Source organism: Microcaecilia unicolor, chromosome 13 (genome assembly GCF_901765095.1).
Source record: "Microcaecilia unicolor chromosome 13, aMicUni1.1, whole genome shotgun sequence".
NCBI lineage: Eukaryota > Metazoa > Chordata > Amphibia > Gymnophiona > Siphonopidae > Microcaecilia > Microcaecilia unicolor.
Genome location: NC_044043.1, coordinates 103,107,400 through 103,132,922, shown reverse-complemented (window position 1 = coordinate 103,132,922; position 25,523 = coordinate 103,107,400). Strand labels below are relative to the sequence as shown.

At 45.3% G+C, this 25,523-nt stretch overlaps 1 protein-coding gene across 10 annotated transcripts in view; it reads left to right on the top strand.

Annotated features, from left to right (window-relative positions):
* ARHGEF10L (Rho guanine nucleotide exchange factor 10 like) overlaps positions 1-25,523 on the top strand; it is a 180,010-nt gene that overhangs the window by 93,065 nt on the left and 61,422 nt on the right. For all 10 annotated transcript variants that reach the window (XM_030222304.1, XM_030222303.1, XM_030222307.1 and 7 more), the window contains 6 exons: positions 3,720-3,893; positions 9,638-9,783; positions 11,489-11,670; positions 15,465-15,580; positions 18,545-18,672; positions 21,097-21,197. In XM_030222304.1, the coding sequence (XP_030078164.1) occupies positions 3,720-3,893; positions 9,638-9,783; positions 11,489-11,670; positions 15,465-15,580; positions 18,545-18,672; positions 21,097-21,197 (847 nt within the window). The remainder of the gene's footprint in view (positions 1-3,719; positions 3,894-9,637; positions 9,784-11,488; positions 11,671-15,464; positions 15,581-18,544; positions 18,673-21,096; positions 21,198-25,523) is intronic.

The following is a 25,523-nucleotide window of genomic DNA, read 5'->3' as shown; positions in this document are numbered from 1 at the left end:
GTTGAAGTTTAGCTGCCATTCGGGAGGATGTTTGCCGCAGAACACCACACCTATGAAGACTCAGGATCTAGTGCGAAGGGATCTTTCCCTCTTAGACCAGGTAGTATGATATTGCAGTTGTAATGAAGAGATTAATGGGAGGAAATGCAGGAGCTCTACACTTCAGTGTCTGCTGTCCAGCGTAGTACCACATGACCATCACATTTTAAGGTGCCATCTAAACATTTTATAGGCTAATGAAATAGCTAAAAGAGAGGCGATCTCCTTGTTATTTTGCTGCTCGATACACCAGACGTTTCTCAAAGAGATGTGGAGGGGCATTTTCAATATGATGTCTGAATCTGACTTTGGACATTTTGTGGAAAACGTCCAGAATCTAGTAGCAACTGTGGCCATTTTTGAACCTGAAAACTTTTTTTTTTTTACAAAAATGGCTCTATTTGCTAGACATTGCTGTTCTCAGTTATCTTTTTAGACCATTTTTGGAAAAAAAAATAAAATAAAGAAAAGCCAAGTGAAAAAAAAAAAAACACAAAATCAAGCCATTGAGATGTAGGTGGAGCCAGCATTCTTAGTAGACTGGCCACACAGACAGCCCAGCAGAGCAGTGGGGCAGCCTGGGGGGGCACTGCAGTGGACTTCACATAAAAGGTCACAGGTACACATCTCACCGTTCCCCCCTTATATTGTATGGTGAGCCCTCCAAAACCCACCAAAAACCTACTGTACTGTACTCCAGTGCAATAGCTCTTATGTCTGCAAGTGTCAACTATATGTGGGTGCAGTAGGTTTTTGGTAGGTTTTGGGGCACTCACACTTTCCACCACAAGTGTAACATAGTGGGTTATGGACCTGGCCCCCTTCTTTACAGTGCACTGCACTGACCACTAGGCTACTCCAGGGATCTCCTGCTCCTCATATTTTCTTTATCCTTTTGAGATTGGCTATAAAATTTTGTATAAGTACATAAGTAGTGCCATACTGGGAAAGACCAAAGGTCCATCTAGCCCAGCATCCTGTCACCGACAGTGGCCAATCCAGGTCAAGGGCACCTGGCACGCTCCCCAAACGTAAAAACATTCCAGACAAGTTATACCTAAAAATGCGGAATTTTTCCAAGTCCATTTAATAGCGGTTTATGGACTTGTCCTTTAGGAATCTATCTAACCCCTTTTTAAACTCCGTCAAGCTAACCGCCCGTACCACGTTCTCCGGCAACGAATTCCAGAGTCTAATTACACGTTGGGTGAAGAAAAATTTTCTCCGATTCGTTTTAAATTTACCACACTGTAGCTTCAATTCATGCCCTCTAGTCCTAGTATTTTTGGATAGCGTGAACAGTCGCTTCACATCCACCCGATCCATTCCACTCATTATTTTATACACTTCTATCATATCTCCCCTCAGCCGTCTCTTCTCCAAGCTGAAAAGCCCTAGCCTTCTCAGCCTCTCTTCATAGGAAAGTCGTCCCATCCCCACTATCATTTTCGTCGCCCTTCGCTGTACCTTTTCCAATTCTACTATATCTTTTTTGAGATACGGAGACCAGTACTGAACACAATACTCCAGGTGCGGTCGCACCATGGAGCGATACAACGGCATTATAACATCCGCACACCTGGACTCCATACCCTTCCTAATAACACCCAACATTCTATTCGCTTTCCTAGCCGCAGCAGCACACTGAGCAGAAGGTTTCAGCGTATCATCGACGACGACACCCAGATCCCTTTCTTGATCCGTAACTCCTAACGCGGAACCTTGCAAGACGTAGCTATAATTCGGGTTCCTCTTACCCACATGCATCACTTTGCACTTGTCAACATTGAACTTCATCTGCCACTTGCACGCCCATTCTCCCAGTCTCTCAAGGTCCTCCTGTAATCGTTCACATTCCTCCTGCGACTTGACGACCCTGAATAATTTTGTGTCATCGGCGAATTTAATTACCTCACTAGTTATTCCCATCTCTAGGTCATTTATAAATACATTAAAAAGCAACGGACCCAGCACAGACCCCTGCGGGACCCCACTAACTACCCTCCTCCACTGAGAATACTGGCCACGCAATCCTACTCTCTGCTTCCTATCTTTCAACCAGTTCTTAATCCATAATAATACCCTACCTCCGATTCCATGACTCTGCAATTTCTTCAGGAGTCTTTCGTGCGGCACTTTGTCAAACGCCTTCTGAAAATCCAGATATACAATATCAACCGGCTCCCCATTGTCCACATGTTTGCTTACCCCCTCAAAAAAATGCATTAGATTGGTGAGGCAAGACTTCCCTTCACTAAATCCGTGCTGACTTTGTCTCATCAGTCCATGTTTTTGTATATGCTCTGCAATTTTATTCTTAATAATAGCCTCCACCATCTTGCCCGGCACCGACGTCAGACTCACCGGTCTATAATTTCCCGGATCTCCTCTGGAACCCTTCTTAAAAATCGGAGTAACATTGGCTACCCTCCAGTCTTCCGGTACTACACTCGATTTTAGGGACAGATTGCATATTTCTAACAGTAGCTCCGCAAGTTCATTTTTTAGTTCTATTAATACTCTGGGATGAATACCATCAGGTCCCGGTGATTTACTACTCTTCAGCTTGCTGAACTGACCCATTACATCCTCCAAGGTTACAGAGAATTTGTTTAGTTTCTCTGACTCCCCCGCTTCAAATATTCTTTCCGGCACCGGTGTCCCCCCCCAAATCCTCCTCAGTGAAGACCGAAGCAAAGAATTCATTTAATTTCTCCGCTACGGCTTTGTCCTCCTTGATCGCCCCTTTAACACCATTTTCGTCCAGCGGCCCAACCGACTCTTTGGCCGGTTTCCTGCTTTTAATGTATCTAAAAAAAGTTTTACTGTGTATTTTTGCTTCCAACGCTAATTTCTTCTCAAAGTCCTTTTTTGCCCTCCTTATCTCCGCTTTGCAGTTTTGTTTAAGCTGTATAAAACTGGAACAGAAGTGTGCTGGAGGCAATGTGGAGGCCGAGGAGAATTTTACCACATTTGGTGGACGTGTCTGAAAGTTAGTGGTTTTTTGGTCCATCGTGTTAGAGCTGCTCCAACGCATTACTTCAGCGACATGTGCTAAAACAACTGACTCCTGCCTGCTTCACTTCGAGCATTACAAATGATCAACTTTGTTTTCTTCACTGCTACTAAGCTAATGCTAGCAGCGACCTGGAAACAGCCCCTCTGTACCACCACTGAGTTGAGTACTGAAAAAAAAAATCAACTGTGTCTATCTCTCAAGAACACTTGGGGGCTCGTTTTCAAAGCGCTTAGACTTAACCATATTGTAAGTCTCAGTTGCTTTGAAAATGAGCCCCTCTGTCACATTTCATAAAGTGGGGGATATATACAAGGACTGGTGGGATCGAAATCTGGATGGGACAGATTAAGACAATCCCTCAACTGGAAAGGGATGAGGGGTGCTAATATACATAATGGATTAGGAGGGTTTTTTTTTACCAACTGCTGCTTGTGTGGGGGAGTTTGAATAGTGTAACTTGACTCTTTATTCTTGATGGTTGTCTATTTGAAGATTTTGTTATTGCAGTGGGTTGTACTGTTTTAAAATATGTTAAAATTAGAAACACACATTTCCTTCATCCTTGTTCCTGTGTCTCTGCAAGTGAATATCTGCACGGTGCACCCTTCAGAATGTTCTTCTCTTGTGATCACAGTGGTCTTCTTCTTGCTCTCCTTTCCAGGACATGCTGAAGAACACCCCCAGAGGCCATGCAGATCGACTGTCATTGCAGCTGGCACTCACGGAACTGGAGACCTTGGCAGAGAAACTAAATGAACAGAAGCGAGTTGCTGACCAGGTGTCTGAGATTCAGCAGCTGACAAAAAGTGTTAGCGACCGCAGCAGCCTGCACAAGGTAAGGGCTGAGCTGGCTGTTAGCTCACTGTGGTAGCCAGACAGGGCTTCCATTCACATAGATAAATCTATAATCCAGATCCAGTGCAGCTTGCCCTGGTGTTCACTGCACATACCACTAGGTGGCAGTAGCACTGCATGCAGCTGCCTGGCTGTTCTCTGCAGATCTGCCTGCTCTTACTGGTGTGACTGTGAGGACACTGTTCATCGGAGATTTTGAGTTGAGTGGAGGAAGGTACAGTATCAATGCAAGAAGAGGACAGTGGCGTAGGAAGGGGGGAGGGGGTGGGAGGGGCGGTCCGCCCCGGGTGCACGCGCTCAGGGGGTGCTGGCCCCGCTGGTTCCCTGCTCTCTCTGCCCCGGAACAGGTTACTTCCTCTTCCAGGGCAGAGAGAGCAGGGAACCAGCGGGGCCGACGCAGCTCCGAGTGACGTGCACTCGGGGCGGATCGGCCCTCCCGCAGGTAAGAATGCGGTCCGGGGGGGGGGGGGGGGGTTGCGCTACAGGGGGGGGGGCGCCGCAGAGGGGGGGGGGGGGTCACGCCGTGCTGCACCCGGGGGGGGGTGCGCAGTGGCGACCCGCCCCGGGTGCCATTAGCCCTCGCTATGGCACTGGAAGAGGAGTTTTATTTTTGAAGTAATGAAAGAATTTGCTCCTTTATCTGGCAACTCACTGTTTCTACCCCATTAGCTTCTTGATCTTCTGGTTTCTATTTCCTTTGTCATGTCTTCTACACTTGGCTCGAAGATTTTAATTTTAAAGGTTAGAAGAGGCAGCAGACCTGAATTTAGGCCTAGGCTACTGCTAGGGTCCAAGTACCCAAGCCAAAATGAGTCTTCCATTACATAGTTTCCCACTGTTCCAGAACCTATGGGATAGCTATGTCCATTAACCTGCAGGTGGAGACAGAGGACTGAAAACTAAGCTGAGACATATCTCCCTTGGCATCCAATCCATCTCCTCAGTATTTTCTATCTCCAGCAGGTTGATGGACACACTTTTCAGCCCCTGGTTCTGAGTGATTTGCTCCTGGTCCACTTGGTCAACAAGTCTCCAGTTCAGCTTTGCGGTTGGCTTGAATCTGCAGAGCTATATCTGGAGGTCTTCTGGTGCCCCGTGAATTTACTTCTTCCCTCCCTTCACCTCTCCCCTGTTTCCTGTGGAGCTCTCCTTTTCCAGCATAACCATTTTAAACAAAAAAAAAAAGGAGAAGGAAAGAGGTTTGCTGAAGAGTATCAATCTTGGGACAGAGTATCAGTCCTGAGCCTTTCTCATCTGTGGTAAGACTTGTGCAGACTGTGAGCTTGGGGGGAGCAGCCGGCAGTGGTAAGTCCGAATAATGTTTCACTCAAAACTGCTGGGAGGGCTGCAAGTTCTATTTGGTGCAAGGGAGGGGAGGGATCCTGACGCACCGCTTGGGACACGTTGTTCTGCACTGGTTACAGTTGGGGTGAATGGTGACTCCCGTGGAGGCAGTTAAGCGGTGTTCCCGCTGGCTTTGGGGTGTTGCAATGTGTGCAAGCCGGGAATCCAAGATTGTTTACTAAGGCTATGCTGGTGGCAGGGGCATAGCCAGACTTCGGCGGGAGGGGGGGGGGTCCAGAGCCCGAGGTGAGGGGGCACATTTTGGCCGCCGCCGCCACCACCACCACCAATTTTGACGACCCCTGCTGACGACTCTCTCGACCCCCCCTCCCGCTGCCAACCCTCCCATGCTGCCGCTGTCATCGCTGTGGGCTACCTTTGCTGGTGGGGAACCCCAATCCCCGCCAGCCAAGGTCCTTTTCTTCCTGCGAAGGCTTCGTTCTGTTTCTGACATCCTGCACGTACACGTAGGACGTCAGACTCACAGAAACAGGTTGCCTACTGGTGCCACCTGAAAGGGGCCCCACTGGCAACACACTCCTACCCATGCTTTCCAATGTCTAGGGATCCCCTCTGGGGATCTTGCCCTCAGCCTCTCAAAAGGTCACAATCTTAATTCAGCCCTGAGGGTCCTGATGTTTTATGATCACAATTTACTGAGCAGTTTAAGAACTGCCAAGAAGCAATGGGAGTCATTTTGTAGCAGGGCAACTGTAATAATCTCCAAATTGCAAAGGACTTAAATACAAAGCAACTTACGCATCCTGCTTCTCCTACATAAGCGCACAACTATGGAATGAACTCCCGAAAGCTGTGAAAATAATCCATGACCATCTAAACTTCAGGAAATCACTAAAAACCAACCTCTTCAAAAAGGCTTACCCCACTGATCCACCGTAAATCCTTACCCCCAGCAACACAGCATAACCAATGATTGTACTGGACAATATACAATCTTTATTCCCGCGACCCTCATGATGTCTGATATACACGTACCTCATTCGACTACAATATAACCTTGTATTTGTTATCAACCGATTTGGCGAACGCCATTACAGTACTATGTAAGCCACATTGAGCCTGCAAAAGGTGGGAAAATATGGGGTATAAATGTAACAGGTAAATAATATAGAGAGTCAGAACCAGTCCGAATAATGTGTAAATGGCCAACCTCAGACTTACACTATCCCAAGGCAGCTGCAAAAACAGGTAAGTATATGATTACTCTATGAGTATTTTACAAAGGATGTGTATATATCACATCACCTCTCAGATTAGGGTGTAGATGAAATGCATACACTTTTATGTGTTTAGCATCAAGGACGTGTATAAAATGCATTTCCTGTGCCCCAAACATGCTTTTCAAATTACCCCCATAGACTTTAGAATGCATGTAGATTTTATTCTTTTCCTCCCCACCCGTTATCAATAGAAATCAAACAAAATAAAACATGGAAAAGAAAATAAGATGATACCTTTTTTATTGGACATAACTTAATACATTTCTTGATTAGCTTTCGAAGGTTGCCCTTCTTCCTCAGATCGGAAGGAAGAAGGGCAACCTTCGAAAGCTAATCAAGAAATTTATTAAGTTATGTCCAATAAAAAAGGTATCATCTTATTTTCTTTTCCATGTTTTATTTTGTTTGATTTCTATTGATAACCTTAAGAGTGGACTAACACGGCTACCACACTCCTCCCCACCCGAAATGCATCCCCAGGAATGCTACTAAGAGGACCCCTTTTATCAAGCTTTGGCAAAAGGGGGCCTGTGCTGGTGTCGGCACGTGTTTTTCATGCGCGCCGAGGCCCCATTTTACCGCAGCGGGTAAAAGGGAAGTCTCTCTTGACTGCAGGACGACCATTTCAGGGGAGGAGCCCTTACCGTCACCCATTGAGCTGGTGATAACGGCTCCCATGCTAACCTGGCAGTGTGCAGCACTGCCCGATTACCAGATATGACGGCATGCTAGGGGTGAGAAGTACCGCCTGGCAGTACTTCCTGTTTGTCGAGTGATAAACCCGCTTTGGGCTTACCACTGCTTTGTAAAAGCAGCTCAGAGTGAACAGAGTGGGTGGTTGTAGCCATCCTGGGGGAGAGTAATTTTCAAACATCTGATCTATGCAGGTAAATTATTGTTTTGCCTTGGGTAATTGTCTTTGTAAGTTACCTTTTACCTTTCATGCATATAAGGAAGGTTTATTTGTGCTGCAGAGGGGTGAGAAATGAGTTCAGTCTGCAGGAGAAGCTCCCCCAGGAATTTTGTAAAGCGCACTCTGAAGGGACTTTGGTATAACTCACAGACCACAAAGCACCTGGATAAAACCAGTGACACATACACTGGCCAAATGCTTCATTTGTGATTTCAAGTCTTTCTTCTAGATGTAAAACATTACCAGTATTTCTTTTGCTCTGTCTTTAAAGAAAACAACTAAATCGATTTCCTCCAACCCGGTGCATGTCAGTAGGGTGCCTCGGTTGCACATGTTACAAAATGACATTGAAACGTTTAATTACCATTATTGTTCAAAAAATAAAATCCCTTTTCTAACCTTACTGACTCCCATTTAATTCTTTGTTTATCTCTTTCTCTCAGCACTGTTTTCCTTGATTTCACTCTCCTATTTTTGGGATTTTATTAATTGACATTCTTCTTCTCTCCAAACATCTCAGTTTCTCTTAAGCTACTGCGACAGCTTCCTTACAAACTGCTGAGATTGTATTTTCATTGGTTATTTACAGCAGCTGATTCAGCTGCTTCCTCAAAAAAATCCAAAGCAAGTTACATTTAAACAAAAAAAAATCTACATTGCATGCATTCTCACTACAACCCCCAATATAAAACAATTATTAAAAACACACCATACATGGGAATGGGGGGGGGGGGGGGGGTCTTGGGGGTTTGTCGGGGTTTACACTTATTAAAATATTTGATGATGGATTTTCTGCAGCAGTTTTGTCTTATGTACGCTTTGATTTGGAATATTTATACATGAGTACTGTTGGCTGTTTTTCTGTGGCAGTGTCATCAATAACGTTAAAGGGAAAGGGAAATAGGACTTGATATACTGCCTTTCTGTGGTTTTTGCAACTACATTCAAAGTGGTTTACTACTACTACTACTTAACATTTCTAGAGCGCTACTAGGGTTACGCAGCGCTGTACAAATTAACAAAGAAGGACAGTCCCTGCTCAAAGGAGCTTACAATCTAAAGGACGAAATGTCAAGTTGGGGTTTACATAGTATATACAGGTACTTATTTGTACCTGGGGCAATGGACGGTGAAGTGACTTGCCCAGAGTCACAAGGAGCTGCAGTGGAAATCGAACTCAATTCCCTAGGATCAAAGTCCACTGCACCAACCACTAGGCTACTCCTCCACTTAAACACTTCATAGCATGCATTCCCACCAGAACCCTCAATATAAACATTAAAAATATAACGGTATGCTTTCCCAACATAAAACAGTTATTAAAAACAGCACTCTCAACATACTTAATTCTAACCCTATCAGCTACAATGGTTCAATGTTATTCTAGTACCAGTTTGAAAACAATTTATTTGACCTGCCATTTACGTGACAGTTTCATGGCAGACTGTTAACGAGAGGTTTGCCATTGTCTTTAGTCAGCTTTACTTCCTGGCTAAGACTGGATATGTCTCAACTGCATTCACCCCCTCACCTGTGTATTAAGATATTTGGACTGGACTGACATCATAAGGATCATATCTATGTTTTTTGAATGTTCTAATGCAGGTCTATTCAGGTGTGTCATTTGTGTTGTGCTGGCATCATAAGTATCTTATATATGTTAAATTAATTTTATTTCCATGCTGGCAATTCTGATATATAATGTATTCTCTCCGTAAATACATAAGTATGATTGTACCAGGACAAACTGAAGGTCCATCATGCCTACACACTGAAGGTCCATCATGCCTAATATCCTGTTTCCAACAGTGGCCAATCCAGGTCACAAGTACAAGGCAGAATCTCAAAGAGTAGGTTCCATGCAGAATCCCAGAGTAGCAACATTCCGTAATCCCAAAGAGTAGCAAGATTCCATTTTACTTAACCCAGGTCTGCCTTAATAATGATTTATGGACTTTTCCTCCAGTATTTGTCCATATCTTTTTTTTTAATTCAATTTTACTAACTGCCTTTTTTAAAATAGCACTGTTATAGAATCACCCGATATCTTTTTCCTCCCTTCTCCCCAAACCCTTGCATTCTTGTTGTGTTAAGTAAATTGCAAGCTCTACAGGGCAGGGATGGTCTCTTATATGTATCTGTACAGTACTGTGTACAGCCTGTAGCATTATATGGTAAAATACCAGACTTTATATTTTTACTTTCTCACTTTACTTTTTTCTATAGATGCTGAGCTCAGGCCAGCGCCAGCTGTTGTTGTGTGAAACTCTGACAGAGAATGTGTATGGGGACCGCGGGCAGCTCATCAAGTCCAAGGAACGCAAGGTCTTCCTGCTAAACGATGTGCTAGTTTGTTGCAACATCAATTTCAAGTAGGTCACTGATTATAAGGGAAGTTCCTCAGCCATTGACATAGTAGAGGCAGGTGCAGGGCTTTTTTCTGAGGGGGTACTTGGGGGTACTGAGTACCAGCACCTTTTCCATTGTCTGCTAAAATTGAACCATGGACCCCAAGTTTTAATGAAAGAGCTGAGGCTCTACACACCAATTCTGCCTTGTCATACATTCTGTGACGGTTGCAGGGGGCTTGGCTATTGTGGGGTGGGTCCCTCAGTGATTACACCACCCCTGAAGAGTGGCCTAGCATTTGAGTACCGGCATCTTTTTTTACTAGGAAATACGCACTGGGCAGGTGTAAACAAGTTGTATGACCTGTGCAATATACAGGTGCACAGTGAGGGAGAGAGTACCCAGTGGGTTCTTCAATCCATTGCAGGTGCACAGTGAGGGAGAGAGTACCCAGTGGGTTCTTCAATCCATTGCAGGTGCACAGTGAGGGAGAGAGTACCCAGTGGGTTCTTCAATCCATTGCAGGTGCACAGTGAGGGAGAGAGTACCCAGTGGGTTCGTCAATCCATTGCAGGTGCACAGTGAGGGAGAGAGTACTTAGTGGGTTCTTCAATCCATTGCAGGTGCACAGTGAGGGAGAGAGTACCCAGTGGGTTCTTCAATCCATTGCAGGTGCACAGTGAGGGAGAGAGTACTTAGTGGGTTCTTCAATCCATTGCAGGTGCACAGTGAGGGAGAGAGTACCCAGTGGGTTCTTCAATCCATTGCAGGTGCACAGTGAGGGAGAGAGTACCCAGTGGGTTCTTCAGTCCATTGCAGGTGCACAGTGAGGGAGAGAGTACCCAGTGGGTTCTTCAATCCATTGCATGTGCACAGTGAGGGAGAGAGTACCCAGTGGGTTCTTCAATCCATTGCAGGTGCACAGTGAGGGAGAGAGTACTCAGTGGGTTCTTCAATCCATTGCAGGTGCACAGTGAGGGAGAGAGTACTCAGTGGGTTCTTCAATCCATTGCAGGTGCACAGTGAGGGAGAGGAGTGGCCATCCAGTGCAGGATACAGGTGCACAAAAAGGGAGAGAGTATTCGGTATGTACAGTAAGGGAAAGATTACCTTGTGTGTGCTTCCATCCCATGCAATATACAGGCACACGGTAACTGTGAGAGTACACAGGTTAACATTGTGGACTATCTAGAAATTGCTGCTGATGGTGTGATCGATAATCTTTCTTCTGTCCTCACCCTCAGGGCCAGCACCAGGTGATTAGCAGTAGGGCTGCGCTCTGTGCTGGGTGTGGTCCTAAATAGCACAATTTGTCCCTTTGTGGAATGTGTGGGAGACACAGAGCCATCTTAGGTTCATTGGAGAGGGGGAAGATCAGTAGCTCCTTTAAGCAGCTTTAGTATTTAGAATAATTCCCACTCCCTGTACAGGACTGCTTGAGTGACAGGATTGTGGTATGATTGGTCTCTATGCATTGATTCCTGGATGTCCAGTGTGAACGTGATTGGATTGCTTCTTGTTCCTCAGTCTCTCTTAGCTCTGCAGCTCCCATATTGGATCCTGGGCTTATGTGATTGGTCATTGTCCGTAATCCCTGGTTGCCCAGGGTGAGTGTGGTGTGAATCTTGTTGGCTCTGGGGATCAAATATGCTCTTCATCTGTATTACAAGAAACCTTGTATAAGAATGAATCATTCTTTGTGGTAATGACCCTGACCTCCACCCACAGGGGTCAACTGGACATCAGCAGCCTGGTTCCATTGGGCCCTCGCTACCTGCTAAAATGGAGTGCATCACTTCCTCAGGTGCAAGTGCTGGAGGTTGGACAGGACAGCAATGCCTATGAGAAGGAGAATATCAGTGAAAAATCTACAGGTACCAAGAAGCCCTCTTCATCTGGCCAGTACCACAGTAAGTAATACACCATCTGCCACTCCACCACTCCTACACTAACATGCCCCCAACCTGACCTTGCCTCTTCCACAGTACTGCTCTTCATCCTCTCACTCCCTCACTAACACACCACCCCACACCCTGACCCTACCACTTCCACAGTATTACACTCTATCCTCTCAACTTCCAACCAAACACACCCTCATTCCCCCCATCCCATTTTCATTCCCCCATTCCACTGTTTTTGCAGTAGCACTGCCAGCATCTTGCCAGTCACTCATCCCAGCATGACCAGTCCTTTCTCCTCCATGATATATACCTGAGCCCTGGGAGAGAGGGAGGAACTGGAGAGGGAAATTCAGACATGAGTTGAGAGCCCAAAGATTTCCAGTTATTCTGTCATGTCAGAGTGTGAGACAATCTCTTCTAGTTTCTAGTGTGGTGAAGTAACGGGAGGACTGGACACTGAGCTTTCCCTCACCATAATCTGTACTCATGTCCCTCTCCCATGCTGTTCCTTGCAATATACTTTTCTCTCCCAGACCCTCCCTCTCGGTACTCATTTTCGCCTCCCACTCTCTCCCTCACCATATTCCCTTCTTCCCCACACCCTCCTTCCATATTCTCTCCCTTTCCCATGCTTTCTTTCACCATTTTCCTTCTTTCCTCCACTTCCTCCCTCTCTGATTTTATTATATGATCTTTTTTCTGTGACTTTGTAATGCAATTTCATACAACTTCTCTTTGGTGCTTTTCTCTTTCTCTCTCTCTCTCTTTTTTGGTTTGTGAGCCCACAGCACCAGCCTCTAGTTCCCTACCAAACCCTTTAGCTTCAACACAATTCCGGAAATCTGTGATAGCACAGGAGATGACAGCCACAAAACTGTACATGTCTTGGAATTCATTTTCAGCCTATGGAGCTATTCTGATATTTGATTTCTCACCAGGTAGACAATAAGCTGTGTATTTCTCATGAAGATACAGCAATCCCATATTCTTTGATCTCTTTAACCAGTGGCACTAAATTTACAAGATCAAGGCCAGGGGCTCTTTAGATTCATATAGAACCCAAAAAGCCAAGAAACAAGTGTCAGAACACCATCACTTTCAGAGGATACATTGAGATTTGTTTGTCCAGAATGATGTAACCATGCCAAGAGTATCCCACTGATGCTTAAATTCATCAAACACCTACTACTACTACTACTACTACTATTTAGCATTTCTATAGCGCTACAAGGCATACGCAGCGCTGTACAAACATAGAAGAAAGACAGTCCCTGCTCAAAGAGCTTACAATCTAATAGACAAAAAATAAATAAAGTAAGCAAATCAAATCAATTAATGAGAACGGGAAGGAAGAGAGGAGGGTAGGTGGAGGCGAGTGGTTACAAGTGGTTACGAGTCAAAAGCAATGTTAAAGAGGTGGGTTTTCAGTCTAGATTTAAAGGTGGCCAAGGATGGGGCAAGACGTAGGGGCTCAGGAAGTTTATTCCAGGCGTAGGGTGCAGCGAGACAGAAGGCGCGAAGTCTGGAGTTGGCAGTAGTGGAGAAGGGAACAGATAAGAAGGATTTATCCATGGAGCGGAGTGCACGGGAAGGGGTGTAGGGAAGGACGAGTGTGGAGAGATACTGGGGAGCAGCAGAGTGAGTACATTTATAGGTTAGTAGAAGAAGTTTGAACAGGATGCGAAAACGGATAGGGAGCCAGTGAAGGGTCTTGAGGAGAGGGGTAGTATGAGTAAAGCGACCCTGGCGGAAGATGAGACGGGCAGCAGAGTTTTGAACTGACTGGAGAGGGGAGAGGTGACTAAGTGGGAGGCCAGCAAGAAGCAGATTGCAGTAGTCTAAACGAGAGGTGACAAGGGTGTGGATGAGGGTTTTGGTAGAGTGCTCGGAAAGAAAGGGGCGGATTTTACGGATGTTGTAAAGAAAGAAACGACAGGTCTTGGCGGTCTGCTGGATATGAGCAGAGAAGGAGAGAGAAGAGTCAAAGATGACCCCAAGGTTTCGAGCTGAGGAGACAGGGAGAATGAGAGAGCCATCAACAGAAATAGAAAACGGGGGGAGCGGGGAGGTGGGTTTGGGGGGGGAAATGAGAAGCTCGGTTTTGGTCATATTTAATTTCAGGTGGCGTTGAGACATCCAGGCAGCAATGTCAGACAAGCACGCTGAAACTTTGGTTTGGATGCAAGGTGAGATATCAGGGGTAGAAAGGTAGATTTGGGAGTCATCAGCATAGAGGTGGTAGGAAAAGCCATGGGATGAGATTAATGAACCAAGGGAAGAAGTGTAGATAGAAAAGAGGAGGGGACCAAGAACAGAACCCTGAGGTACGCCGACAGGCAGAGGGATAGAAGTAGAAGAGGATCCACCAGAGTGAACACTAAAGGTGCGGAGGGAGAGGTAGGAAGAGAACCAGGAAAGGACAGAGCCCTGGAATCCAAGTGAGGACAGGGTATCGAGAAGTATGCTGTGATCGACAGTGTCAAAAGCAGCGGAAAGATCAAGAAGAATGAGGATGGAATATTGACCTCTGGATTTAGCCAGTAATAGGTCATTGGAGACTTTAGTAAGCGCAGTTTCGGTTGAGTGGAGAGGGCGAAAACCAGATTGTAATGGGTCAAGAATAGCATGTGAGGAGAGAAAATCAAGGCAGCGGCGGTGAACAGCACGCTCAAGTAATTTGGAGAGAAAAGGAAGGAGGGAGATGGGTCGGTAATTAGAGGGACAAGTAGGGTCAAGTGAAGGCTTCTTAAGGAGAGGTGTGACCACAGCATGTTTAAAGGCAGCAGGGACAGTCGCAGTGGAAAGTGAGAGGTTGAGAATGTGACAGATAAAAGGAATAAGAGTAGGAGAGATGGCATTAAGAAGGTGGGTGGGAATGGGATCAGAGGAACAGGTGGTACATTTTGAGGAAGAAAGGAGATGTGTAGTTTCCTCAATAGTAACTTCAGGAAAGGAGGAAAGGGAATGAGGGGAAGGAGAGAGAGGGGAACGGACTAGTGGAGGGAGAGCTGGTGAGGTAGAGAAAGCAAGGTTTATCTTTTGAACCTTGTTGTGAAAGAATTCAGCAAGGGTCTGAGGAGATAATGAAGGGGGAGTTGGGGGAGGGGGCACCTTGAGGAGAGAGTTCAATGTGGTGAAGAGAAGTCGAGGATTAGAGCCAAGAGAGTTGGTCAGTTGGATATAATAATCCTGTTTGGCACGTAAAAGAGCAGATTGGAAGGAGGTCAGCATGAACTTAAAGTGTAAGAAATCAGCAAGGGCCCGAGATTTCCGCCAGAGGCGTTCGGCGGAGCGGGTACAGGAACGTAGGTAGTGGATATTAGAAGTCAGCCAAGGTTGGGGTTTTGTACGCCTTACAGGGCGGGTCATCAAAGATGCAAGAGTGTCCAAGGCAGAGGATAGAGTATTGTTGTAAGAGGAAACACCTAAAAAATAAGTCTTGACACAGAGACCTCAGCGCAGCAGAGAGGTCAGGCTTTACTAGGAGAGTCATGCTGTGGCAAGCAGGATACTCTCTGCAATACTTATCACCATATATCACTGAAAAGACCGGGAGACCTTGTTCTTCACTGCATCTCTTATCCATCCCTTTATAGTAGAGGCCTGTTGAAGCACAACTGAATTCCCTCACTCTCATCTCCCACCCCTTCTGCAGCACTTGAACACAATGATGGGGGTATTTCTCAAGCAACGAGTAGGAATTCTCCACTAGCAGCAAGTCTCCGTTTTTACACGGATATGGGGCTCTTCTACTCCCCTTACAACCATTCACATTTTATGCATCAATTTTCTGTCTCCACCAGATAAGATGTGCCTGGGCCCTCCTCGGCTCTTCCAGGAACTTCAGGATGTTCGAAAGGACCTGCAGGTGGTTGAACAAATCACGCAACTTATTGGAACACTTCATGGAACCTACCAGGTACCAGTGAGGCCCCCAACCCTCTCTCCAGCCTTCATTCTCTACACCTGAGAGAACTTCCATCCTTCCAATATTAGTAGCATCCCTGCTCCTTTCTCCTCCATAGCAACCTTCTCTCTCTGGGGTCCATGCAGAAAACTTGCCATGCAGTTAATGCCGGTGTTATATAGTTTTACTGTTGGAAAGGAGAAATTTCCTTATATGGTAAACTGGCCCCACCCAGTGCATCTCAGGATGCACTACATGGGAAGGGCAAACAATTTGAATATGATAGCAACTGAGGCAGAAGCGAGTGGGCATCGCTCCTGCCTCATTCAGGTACGGGGTCGGGGGCATTAGCTTGGCGTCACGAGGTGAGTGGGGCCCACTAGACTACCAGAGATTTTTTGGGGGGACCGGGGAGGGGACTACTAGACTAACAGGGAATTTGTTTCTGGGTGGTTGGGTAGGAGGGCCATGTGGCTACTAGACCACCAGGGCATCATTTTTTAATATTAGGGGAGAGGCGTTTGAATCAGGAGGGGACCGGGGGACCATTAGACCACCAGGGATATGTTTTAGGGGGTGGGATGAGGGGTTGGGGGCTGGGGGTAACATAAGAATAAACAAAAAAACAGCACCACGGGTCTTTAAAAATGGAGGCCTTGAGGCTCATTCATTAAAGAACTGTGTTCCATTTTTAAAGGTCCATGGTGCTGTTTTTTTGTTTGGACTTTAGTTTGTACTTTGTTCCCTCTCTTTTGTTACATCCAGGTAACATAAGAATAGCCATATTGGTTCAGACCAGGCACTGACAGGAAAGTTGACATTTAACAATGAGCCGCAGAGCAATTTAAGCAAATGCTTTATTTACTTAAAGTAAAATAGTAGGCTCCACCACTGACTGTTGACCTCTTGCCTGCTGATATTCAGTCTTGGCAGTTGGTGTTTGGCTGTTGACCTCCTGCTTGCTGATATTCTGTCTCTGCAGTTGGTGTTTGCCTGTTGACCTCCTACATGCTGATGTTGAGTTTTGGCAGTTGGTGTTTGGCTGTTGACCTCTTGCCTGCTGATATTCAGTCTTGGCAGTTGTTCTTTGGCTGTTCACCACTTGCCTGCTGATATTCAGGTTTGGCTGTTGACCTCTTGCCTCCTGATATTGAGTCTTGGCAGTTGATGTTTGGCTGTTGACCTCCTACATGCTGATATTGAGTCTCTGCAGTTGGTGTTTGGCTGTTAACCTCTTGCCTGCTGATATTCAGTCTTGGCAGTTGGTGTTTGAATGTTGACCTCTTTCCTGTTGATATTCTGTCTCGGCAGTTGGTGTTTGAATGTTGATCTCTTTCCTGCTGATATTCTGTCTCGGCAGTTGGTGTTTGGCTGTTGACATCCTACATGCTGATATTCCGTCTCTGCAGTTGGTGTTTGGCTGTTGACCTCCTACATGCTGATATTGAGTTTTGGCAGTTGTTCTTTGGCTGTTGACCTCTTTCCTGCTGATATTGAGTTTTGGCAGTTGTTCTTTGGCTGTTGACCTCTTTCCTGCTGATATTGAGTCTTGGCAGTTGTTGTGTGGCTGTTAACCTCTTGCCCGCTGATATTGAGTCTCGGCAGTTGGTGTTTGGCTGTTGACCTCCTACATGCTGATATTGTGTCTCTGCAGTTGGTGTTTGGCTGTTGACCTCTTGCCTGCTGATATTCAGTCTTGGCAGTTGTTCTTTGGCTGTTGACCTCTTGCCTGCTGATATTCAGTCTTGGCAGTTGTTCTTTGGCAGTTGACCTCTTTCCTGCTGATATTGTCTTGGCAGTTGTTCTTTGGCTGTTGACCTCTTGCCTGCTGATATTGAGTCTTGGTAGTTGTTGTGTGGCTGTTGACCTCTTGCCTGCTGATATTGAGTCTTGGCAGTTGGTGTTTGAATGTTGACCTCTTGCCTGCTGATATTGAGTCTCGGCAGTTGGTGTTTGGCTGTTGACCTCCTACATGCTGATATTGTGTCTCTGCAGTTGGTGTTTGGCTGTTGACTTCTTGCCTGCTGATATTCAGTCTTGGCAGTTGGCGTTTGAATGTTGACCTCTTGCCTGCTGATATTGAGTCTTGGTAGTTGTTGTGCTGCTGTTGACCTCTTGCCTGCTGATATTGAGTCTTGGCAGTTGGTGTTTGAATGTTGACCTCTTGCCTGCTGATATTGGTTTCTTGGTAGTTGTTGTGTGGCTGTTGACCTCTTGCCTGCTGATATTGAGTCTTGGCAGTTGGTGTTTGAATGTTGACCTCTTGCCTGCTGATATTGAGTCTCGGCAGTTGGTGTTTGGCTGTTGACCTCCTACATGCTGATATTGTGTCTCTGCAGTTGGTATTTGGCTGTTGACCTCTTGCCTGCTGATATTCAGTCTTGGCAGTTGGTGTTTGGCTGTTGACCTCTTGCCTGCTGATATTCATTTTGAGCAGTGGGTCCAGCAACTGAAAACATTTTATTTATGAAAAGTGAGTGCGGGGACTACTCTTAGGGGCCCTTTTACTAAGCTGTGGTAAAAAGGGCCCTGTGCTAGCAACAGGACTGTTTTTGCTGTGGGCTGATGCCGTTTTTTTTAACTGCGGTGGGTAAAAAGGCTGCAAATTGCTCTTACTGAATGATCATATGGGGGGGGGGGGGGAGCACTTACCGCCACCCATTGAGGTGGCAATAAGGGCTCCCATGCTAACCTGACAGTAACCAGATAGTGTGCGGCGCTGCCCAGTTACCACCAATTAACCCCATGTGGAAATATGTTTCAGTGCTGATACGTTGCCCACTGGGGTAGAACTACTGCCGATGGCTGTGTTGGGCTTGCCGAGCAGTAAGTTTGCATTGGGCATACCACTGCTTAGTAAAAGGGCCCCTTAGAGAGGGAGCCACAAGGAGCTCTTGATACTGAGAATGGAGTATTCGGGAGGGAGCGTATGATGGTAGCTACTGAACCACTCTTGGTGATACTGCTGTCTTGCAGAACCTGAATGTAGCTGTAGGCCTGGACTGGTGTCAGGCCTTGCAGAGGCTGATCCGCGTAAAGGAGGACGAGATCCAATCTGCTAACAAATGTCTTCTCCGGCTTATGCTGATGGGAAAGCCAGACAAGTATGTGTGACCTAAAAACGAGCAAGCGACTGCCCATGGGTTATGATGTTTGATCTCACTGTACAAGGCTTTTGTGCAGTTGCGTTAGCAGGTTCTGCTTCTGATAGGCCAGGGCTGTGTCCTTTTGATGCAGATGTGTTCTTCCTCTGATGGGACTTTCACTGGCTCTGGCTGCTAGGTTTTGCGGAGGAAACGTTAGTCTTTTCTGGAACAAGTACTTGCAATCACTTGAGTGTGATCTCACAGCACAGCATGTTTAACACTGAGTTTCATATTCCTGCTGTTGGAAAGTGACCACACAGAATTTTTACTCGTGGCCTTGCTCTATTCTCAACGTTAAAACACAGGCTTGCCGTGAAACTTGATGCAGTTACAAAGCGTGGACACTCGTTTGTAACTGCCTCTCTGCTGTGAAAGTACATATGAAGATTGAAAATGCGAATCTACTTGTATGCTTTTACCCTGGTTGACTTAAAGGTATCTGGGAACAACTTCTTCTCAGTGTAGCTGAAAGTTCATGTTTTTCTGCCGTGCACAGACTTTTAACCACATTCAGGGAGAGCTGTTTCAGAGTTAATTTAAGCAGGCAAAATGTTTATTACCTGTGTAAGTAACTTTGAAAATTTACCTCCTCACGTCCACCAAACTTACAGATTTCGTGTGACAAAGCAGCTGAGGGGAAAGTGGCTGCCTGGATGTGGGGCAAGGCGTTCATTCTTGGTTATAAAAATTAATTGAATGTATGAATGTTGATTTTTTTTAATGTGTTCATTAAATTGATCTCTTCAGTCTGCTGGAGTCTCACTGTGAAGTGTGCCTTCTTCCCATCAAACTATAAACTAGTTTTTAAAAAGTTGTCTGCCTTCAACAGTCCTTCTGTCGTCTTCAAACCAATGTCAATGTCAATGTGGTTCTTCTTAACCTCTGTTTCCCCCAGATAGAGTTCACCATGGTGTACAAAGTTAGGCTTAATATGAATTTGAAAATAGTAACAAAATTAATGAACGCACATAATACAAAATATCTTTAAAGTTAAACTGTATTCTTGCTAGAGCTAAGACATATGATTATAATTGATCGAAATCATTTTAAATTTTTCCAAAATTTCAGATAGTGTAATTCAGTCCTGATGTTAAAAGGAAAAGCATTCCATAAAGAAACCACTACAACTGAAAGAATAGTGTTAACCACCTTTAAAAAATAGATTTTTCCAAAAACAAGGGGCCGGAGAATTAGTTGATCACGCACATGAGATGAAAAACCAAACAGTGTCTTAAAAACTGTATTTATCAAAACCTCAGACGTGAGATCTTGTATAATCTGAAATAATATCATTAATAAGCCAGTTGTTTCAATAGATTTCAATGGACGGGGGTAATAAACTCTAAAAAAATAACTAATAACTCAACGTCTCCAAACTTTCACGCTACATAGAAACAATGAATCTCTTTATAATAAATAAGTCGCAGACCTCAGTGATGACTCGTTTCACAAGGGCAAACAGCTCTTGGCTCGCCTTGCCTCCTCACTGGTCTGTACAGACTTATAATAGTTTTAATTTTTTAATTTTCAAACTTAATCTCATGTTGAAAACTTTCATAAATTTTTGCATTTTTCATAAAAGCCTTAAAACTAAGGACTTATCTTAATCAATTGAGGGACCATTAACCGACATGCATCAGCTGCGTCAGGGACTGGTCCTCTAAAAAAAATATAATGGACCGTTAATAAATTCAAAAGTTAGTAGTTAATGTTACACCCATTCTATGTAGCATTTGCCAAACTTAGCACGCCATAAACCTTTCATCTTTGCAATGGCGGTGTGCATTACGAATTTAAATATCTTTTAGTCACCTGATCCCCACCCAATCAGACAGAACCCAAAGCAAACCCCCATTACATCAAAGAATTCCAATCCACTAAGAAATTGAGATCGCTGGTTGTGCAGGTTTACCTAGTACCTCAGTAGGAAGGTGTATGTGCTCACACATGTACACACTGTTAAGCATGAGTCTCAAAGCCCTCTTGAGAACACACACGCTTTTTTCAGAATTAAGTATGGTGGCACATTTAAACTCTGAGCACAACCCTTGAGTGCAAATACAGTCGTGTGTGTAGCAGGCATAGGTGCACATTCTCGTGAGACTCCCGGGCTCTCACACATGTGTGCCTATAACACACCTTCTGCAACATGAGACAGATTATTACCAGTCTCCCCCTCAAGGTCAAAATTTCTTGATTTTGAGATGCAGGACCACAAATCCCAGGATGCTTTGGGTAACGGAGCTTGAGGTGCGCTGGAGGTGCTGAAGTCTCTTTTGGCTGTTTCTGCTTCTGTTTACTGTGAATATGCTTGATAAAGGATCTTGTATGTATTTCAGCAGCCTAATGATACATTTCTGGTTATCACTTCTCCTCTTATAGATCAGGACGGCCTGTCAGTGTCATGGTGCTCTTCATCACGCCAAACCCTCTGAGTAAGATCTCCTGGGTCAACCGCCTGCATTTAGCCAAGATCGCCTTGAGTGAGTATTGAGCAGAATGATCAGTGGGCAAGAGATGCCGCCTTTCCTTTAATTCCTAACTCTTAGCATAACTGGGTAAATGTATGCGTATAATTTTGAATAGATAGGTATATATATGAGTATATTTTAGCATAACTGGGTGTGTGCATTTGATGGTGACCGAGTAAGACTCACCAGCAGGAGCTCCATGAAGAACCGAGTTCCCACGAACGAGTGGAGACTGCCCGGCCCTGGGAGCAACCAGTTCTGCCGCCCTCTTATCCCCCGCCACACAAAAGACACAGTGGATACCATGCTGACCCGCACCCGACTGAAGAGACAGGACATTGAGGCTGACCGGATGAGGATGAGGGAGCACCATTATGACTGGACTCGAGGCAGCTAGCCAGAGGCACCCTACAATCGACCCCATGGCTGAGGAGGCCCTGAATGCGAAGGGTATTGTGGGCACCCAACCTGTACCTGAGCGTGGCGACTGCATGGTGCCGGGACCCAAAGTGGAGCTCACAGAGGAACTACATGGGTGGCGCCGGATGGTAAATTGATCGGCACGGCCTGAGGTGGGTCTAACTTGCCTTACTCCCCTTTCCTTCCCTGATGTCAGCAGGGGAGTTGCCGAGCCGCGTGGAGTGTACTGCAAAGATCGCCGACAAGGAGGGGACTAGGACTCATCCATGCACCATGGCCGGCCAGTGGCCTGGCAGCATGCAGGGCGAGCAGTGAACCGCCAATGCAGGAGAGAGCCTGCAGTGCCATGGGAGGAGCCACAATGGCCATCGGTTGCAACCACGTCCCCCGGCGCTGCTAACGCCACCGAAGGGCAGCAGCAGGAATGAGGGAGAGATTGCTACGCAGGACGAGCAGGATCCACATGATGCTGTGACAGGCAACCGAGCACAGATGCAGATCCTACACTAATCCCTCCAGGATCGACAACACCAGCACCACAAAACAGACAACAGCCAGCACCGACACAACAAAGCCCAAAGCTGCCCCACAAGCAGCTGTGCAGTAAGACAAAGGAACCAGAACTGGGAACCTAACTCTGAAGGGAAGAAAAGTTGCAGTGCCTTCTGCACACCTAAAAGATCACTAAACCAGGGCACAACTGGAGAAGTAAAAAAAATAAAAATAAAAGTTACAGAATTCCACATTTTTGTGCAGAGTCTGTGCTCCGGTTTGCTGGCTCACTGGCTCTTTCAACCCTTTGCTACCTCACCCCCCAGGCCTATCTGAGTACGCCCTGGTCGTCTAGATGCCTTGTTGGGGGCAGGAAAGAACTTTTCCCCACTCTTTCATGCCTGCTGCCACTGCTGTAGGCCAGTGCCGCTATTTCAAATATATGTATATTTTAATATAACTGGGTAGATGTGTGTGTATTTTATTATAACTTGGTAGATATGTGTGTATATTTTAATATAATTAGGTATATATATATATGTAGGTATATTTTAGTATAACTGGGTCGATATGTGTGTGTATTTTACCATGACTGGGTAAATATATGTGTATATTGTAGGTATGTGCACCAGGCATAGAACTGGTGTATATGCTAATGCCTAAATGCTGGAGCTGTACTTAAATCTTATAGTATTATACACGTGTGAGTCCCTCCCAGACTCCATCTGTAAAATATGTGTTATGTAAGATACATTTATATTTACAGAGTAGGGCTTAGAGAGGTTTTTGGATTTACTTGTGTGTAGGCCATATTTTAGTTTCCTCTTTATAGAATTAATCCTTACGTATGTATTATTCTGCATTGCTATGAGTGCAGAGTTCTCCAGACTGGCAGTTAAAGTTCTGCGTAAATAAATATTAATGAAGCAGAGAGAGCTGGTTGCTCCTTTGGCAGTTCTGTTCATTCTTTGTAGACAAGAGAATGGCAGATGTTGGCCCTCTTCAGAAAATTGGTACCACAGAGGTTGCTGCTATGTGTACCGTCATTAGCCTGACCCGAGTGCAGGAAACGATTGGTGGAGTATCGTGAATCCAGTGGGTCGCGGTATCCAAAGCTGACAGGTGGAGATCAGATCAATTTCTTTGATAGGGTAGCTAATGAATGATTCAGGTGAGCAATGGAAGTGGTGGACGTAAGTCTTTGGACACTCTCTCACAAAGGATATATCTGTATCTATCTAGCTAAACTGAGCAGTCTGCTGCTTGGGTTAGAAATTGGCTGCATAGAGGTGAATGCCTCAGGGTCCAGTTTGTTCTTTTCAATGTTTTCCTAAGTGGTATAGAAAAGATTGCATTAAATGTTTTACTTTTTACATATTTACTTATTTATTGGGATTTATTGACCGCCTTTATGAAGAGATTCGCCCAAGATGGTGTACAGCAGGTACAGTTTAACAGCATAACAATAGTAAAATAAATATAAGTATAAATACAATCACTGAGATAAACTTGGAAACAAACTGAAACCTAATAGTGGGCCTGACATGATAACAGTATAAAAAATGTACACATTTAACAGAACTGTAGAACAATCATATAACAGAAATATGATAAATGTCAGCAGGGTACAAATGATACCATGGAAGATCATTCATATTACATAACTATGACCCTCACAATATCAACATAATAGACGCACATTAAAACATCCAAATAACATAGATATGTTAGTAATGTTGTTTTATAGTACAATCAAAGCTTGTACTGTGTAGCCGAAGGGTGTCAAATGCAGATATATAGACAGGAACAAGATGGTAGCACCTAGTCATTGGGATAAATAGATGGGTGGCTGAATTGAAGGGAAATTACGTGGGGTCTTTTACAAAGTGGCGGTAAGCCCAACGCTGGCTTACCGCATGCTAAAATGGAACGACTCCCGGCCCAACATGGCCGCAAGTGGTATTCTGGCTGGAGCGTGTGCCATTTCCGGCTCTCCAGGAAATTCTTTTTCACTAGCGCGGCATTAACCCAGCGGTAATCAGCCACTGCCTGGTTACGGAAGGAACCCTTACCGCCACCTCAGTTGGTGGTGGTAAGAGCTCTCTGCCGCATTGGCCAGGCGGTAAGAGTTATCTTACCGCATGGCCACATTTTGGGGGGCATTTTACCTGCTGCAGTAAAAAGGGCCCTGGTACGCAGGAAAAACAGCCGCCACCGCAGCTTAGTTAAAGGATCCCTATATGTACAATTGAATAATATATAAGGAACTGGTCTAAGTTACATTGGGCACAGCTGGAGGTTTGCCTAGGGTATTAGATAATCTTGTGTGAGCCTGCTTAACATCTATAAATTTAGATACATCTCTATGTTCAGCTGCTCAAACACTTTTGTTAGGTACTTGGATGGTTAAGTGGAAGAAGTGTTCTATGTGTCACATTAATTCATCACCGCAAGATAACAGCAAATCTGTTTAGGTCCTTGCTTATTGATTAATTAATGAGTAGTCATTAGTCCTACATAAATCACCTAAATTTTTGGTCACTGTAATACTCGGTTGGGTAGAACCTTCCTTCCTTTGAATCTTAAGGGACTAGCTGACGCCAAGCGGAATAGATTGGGTAAGTCTGTTCATTCCCCTTCTCTGTGCTAGGTCACCCCATACCAGCACCAGCCAATCCTATTCTCTTCTTTTCTGAATATGTGGAACCGAATACTAACCGCAGCCCTGCACTCTTTCACTCTCCCCTCCTCTGGCCCCCACAGAAACTCTCATTCACTCCTCCCCAACAATCTGTCTCTCCTCCTTACATCTGCTGTCCTCCTCTTCCCACCTCCTTCTTCTGGCCCCAGTGTCACTCTTACTCTGAGACCAACACACCCATTTCTCTCTAAGGGGAGTATGAATTTGGCCTTTGCAGTAAGAGCACTTGCAACTTTTGGGCAATTTCATTTAGGCACTGGGCTTCGGGTGCCCAATTAGCAGCATTCAAAAATTCCCTTCCTACTTCTTCCATTCCTGCCTCTCACTCACCTCCGTGTCCAGGAGAGGGCAGGGCTCATGCCTGCTTCCTGTTGTGGGGTCCTTGGCATAGAAGGGAGAGGTGTCCCAGGCAGTGCCTGCCAGACAGGATGGCTGAAGTACTGGAGCCTTCAACTGTCCTCCCTGACAGGCATCGCCTGGGCAGCTCTCCCTTCTGCGCTGAGGACCATGCAGCAGCGAGCAGGTACATGCACAGGCCCTAGTGACATATGGGAGCAGATAACTGCCAGCTTCCCCACTACTATTTTTTTATATATATATAAAGATACATTAATCTTGTCTTCAAACCTATGCTGAGTTTATTTTACACTCCAATAATTTACCAAACATTGAGAAAGACGACTTCAGTACCAGCAGGGATGTCATTGGTCTTAATGACAGTGTCT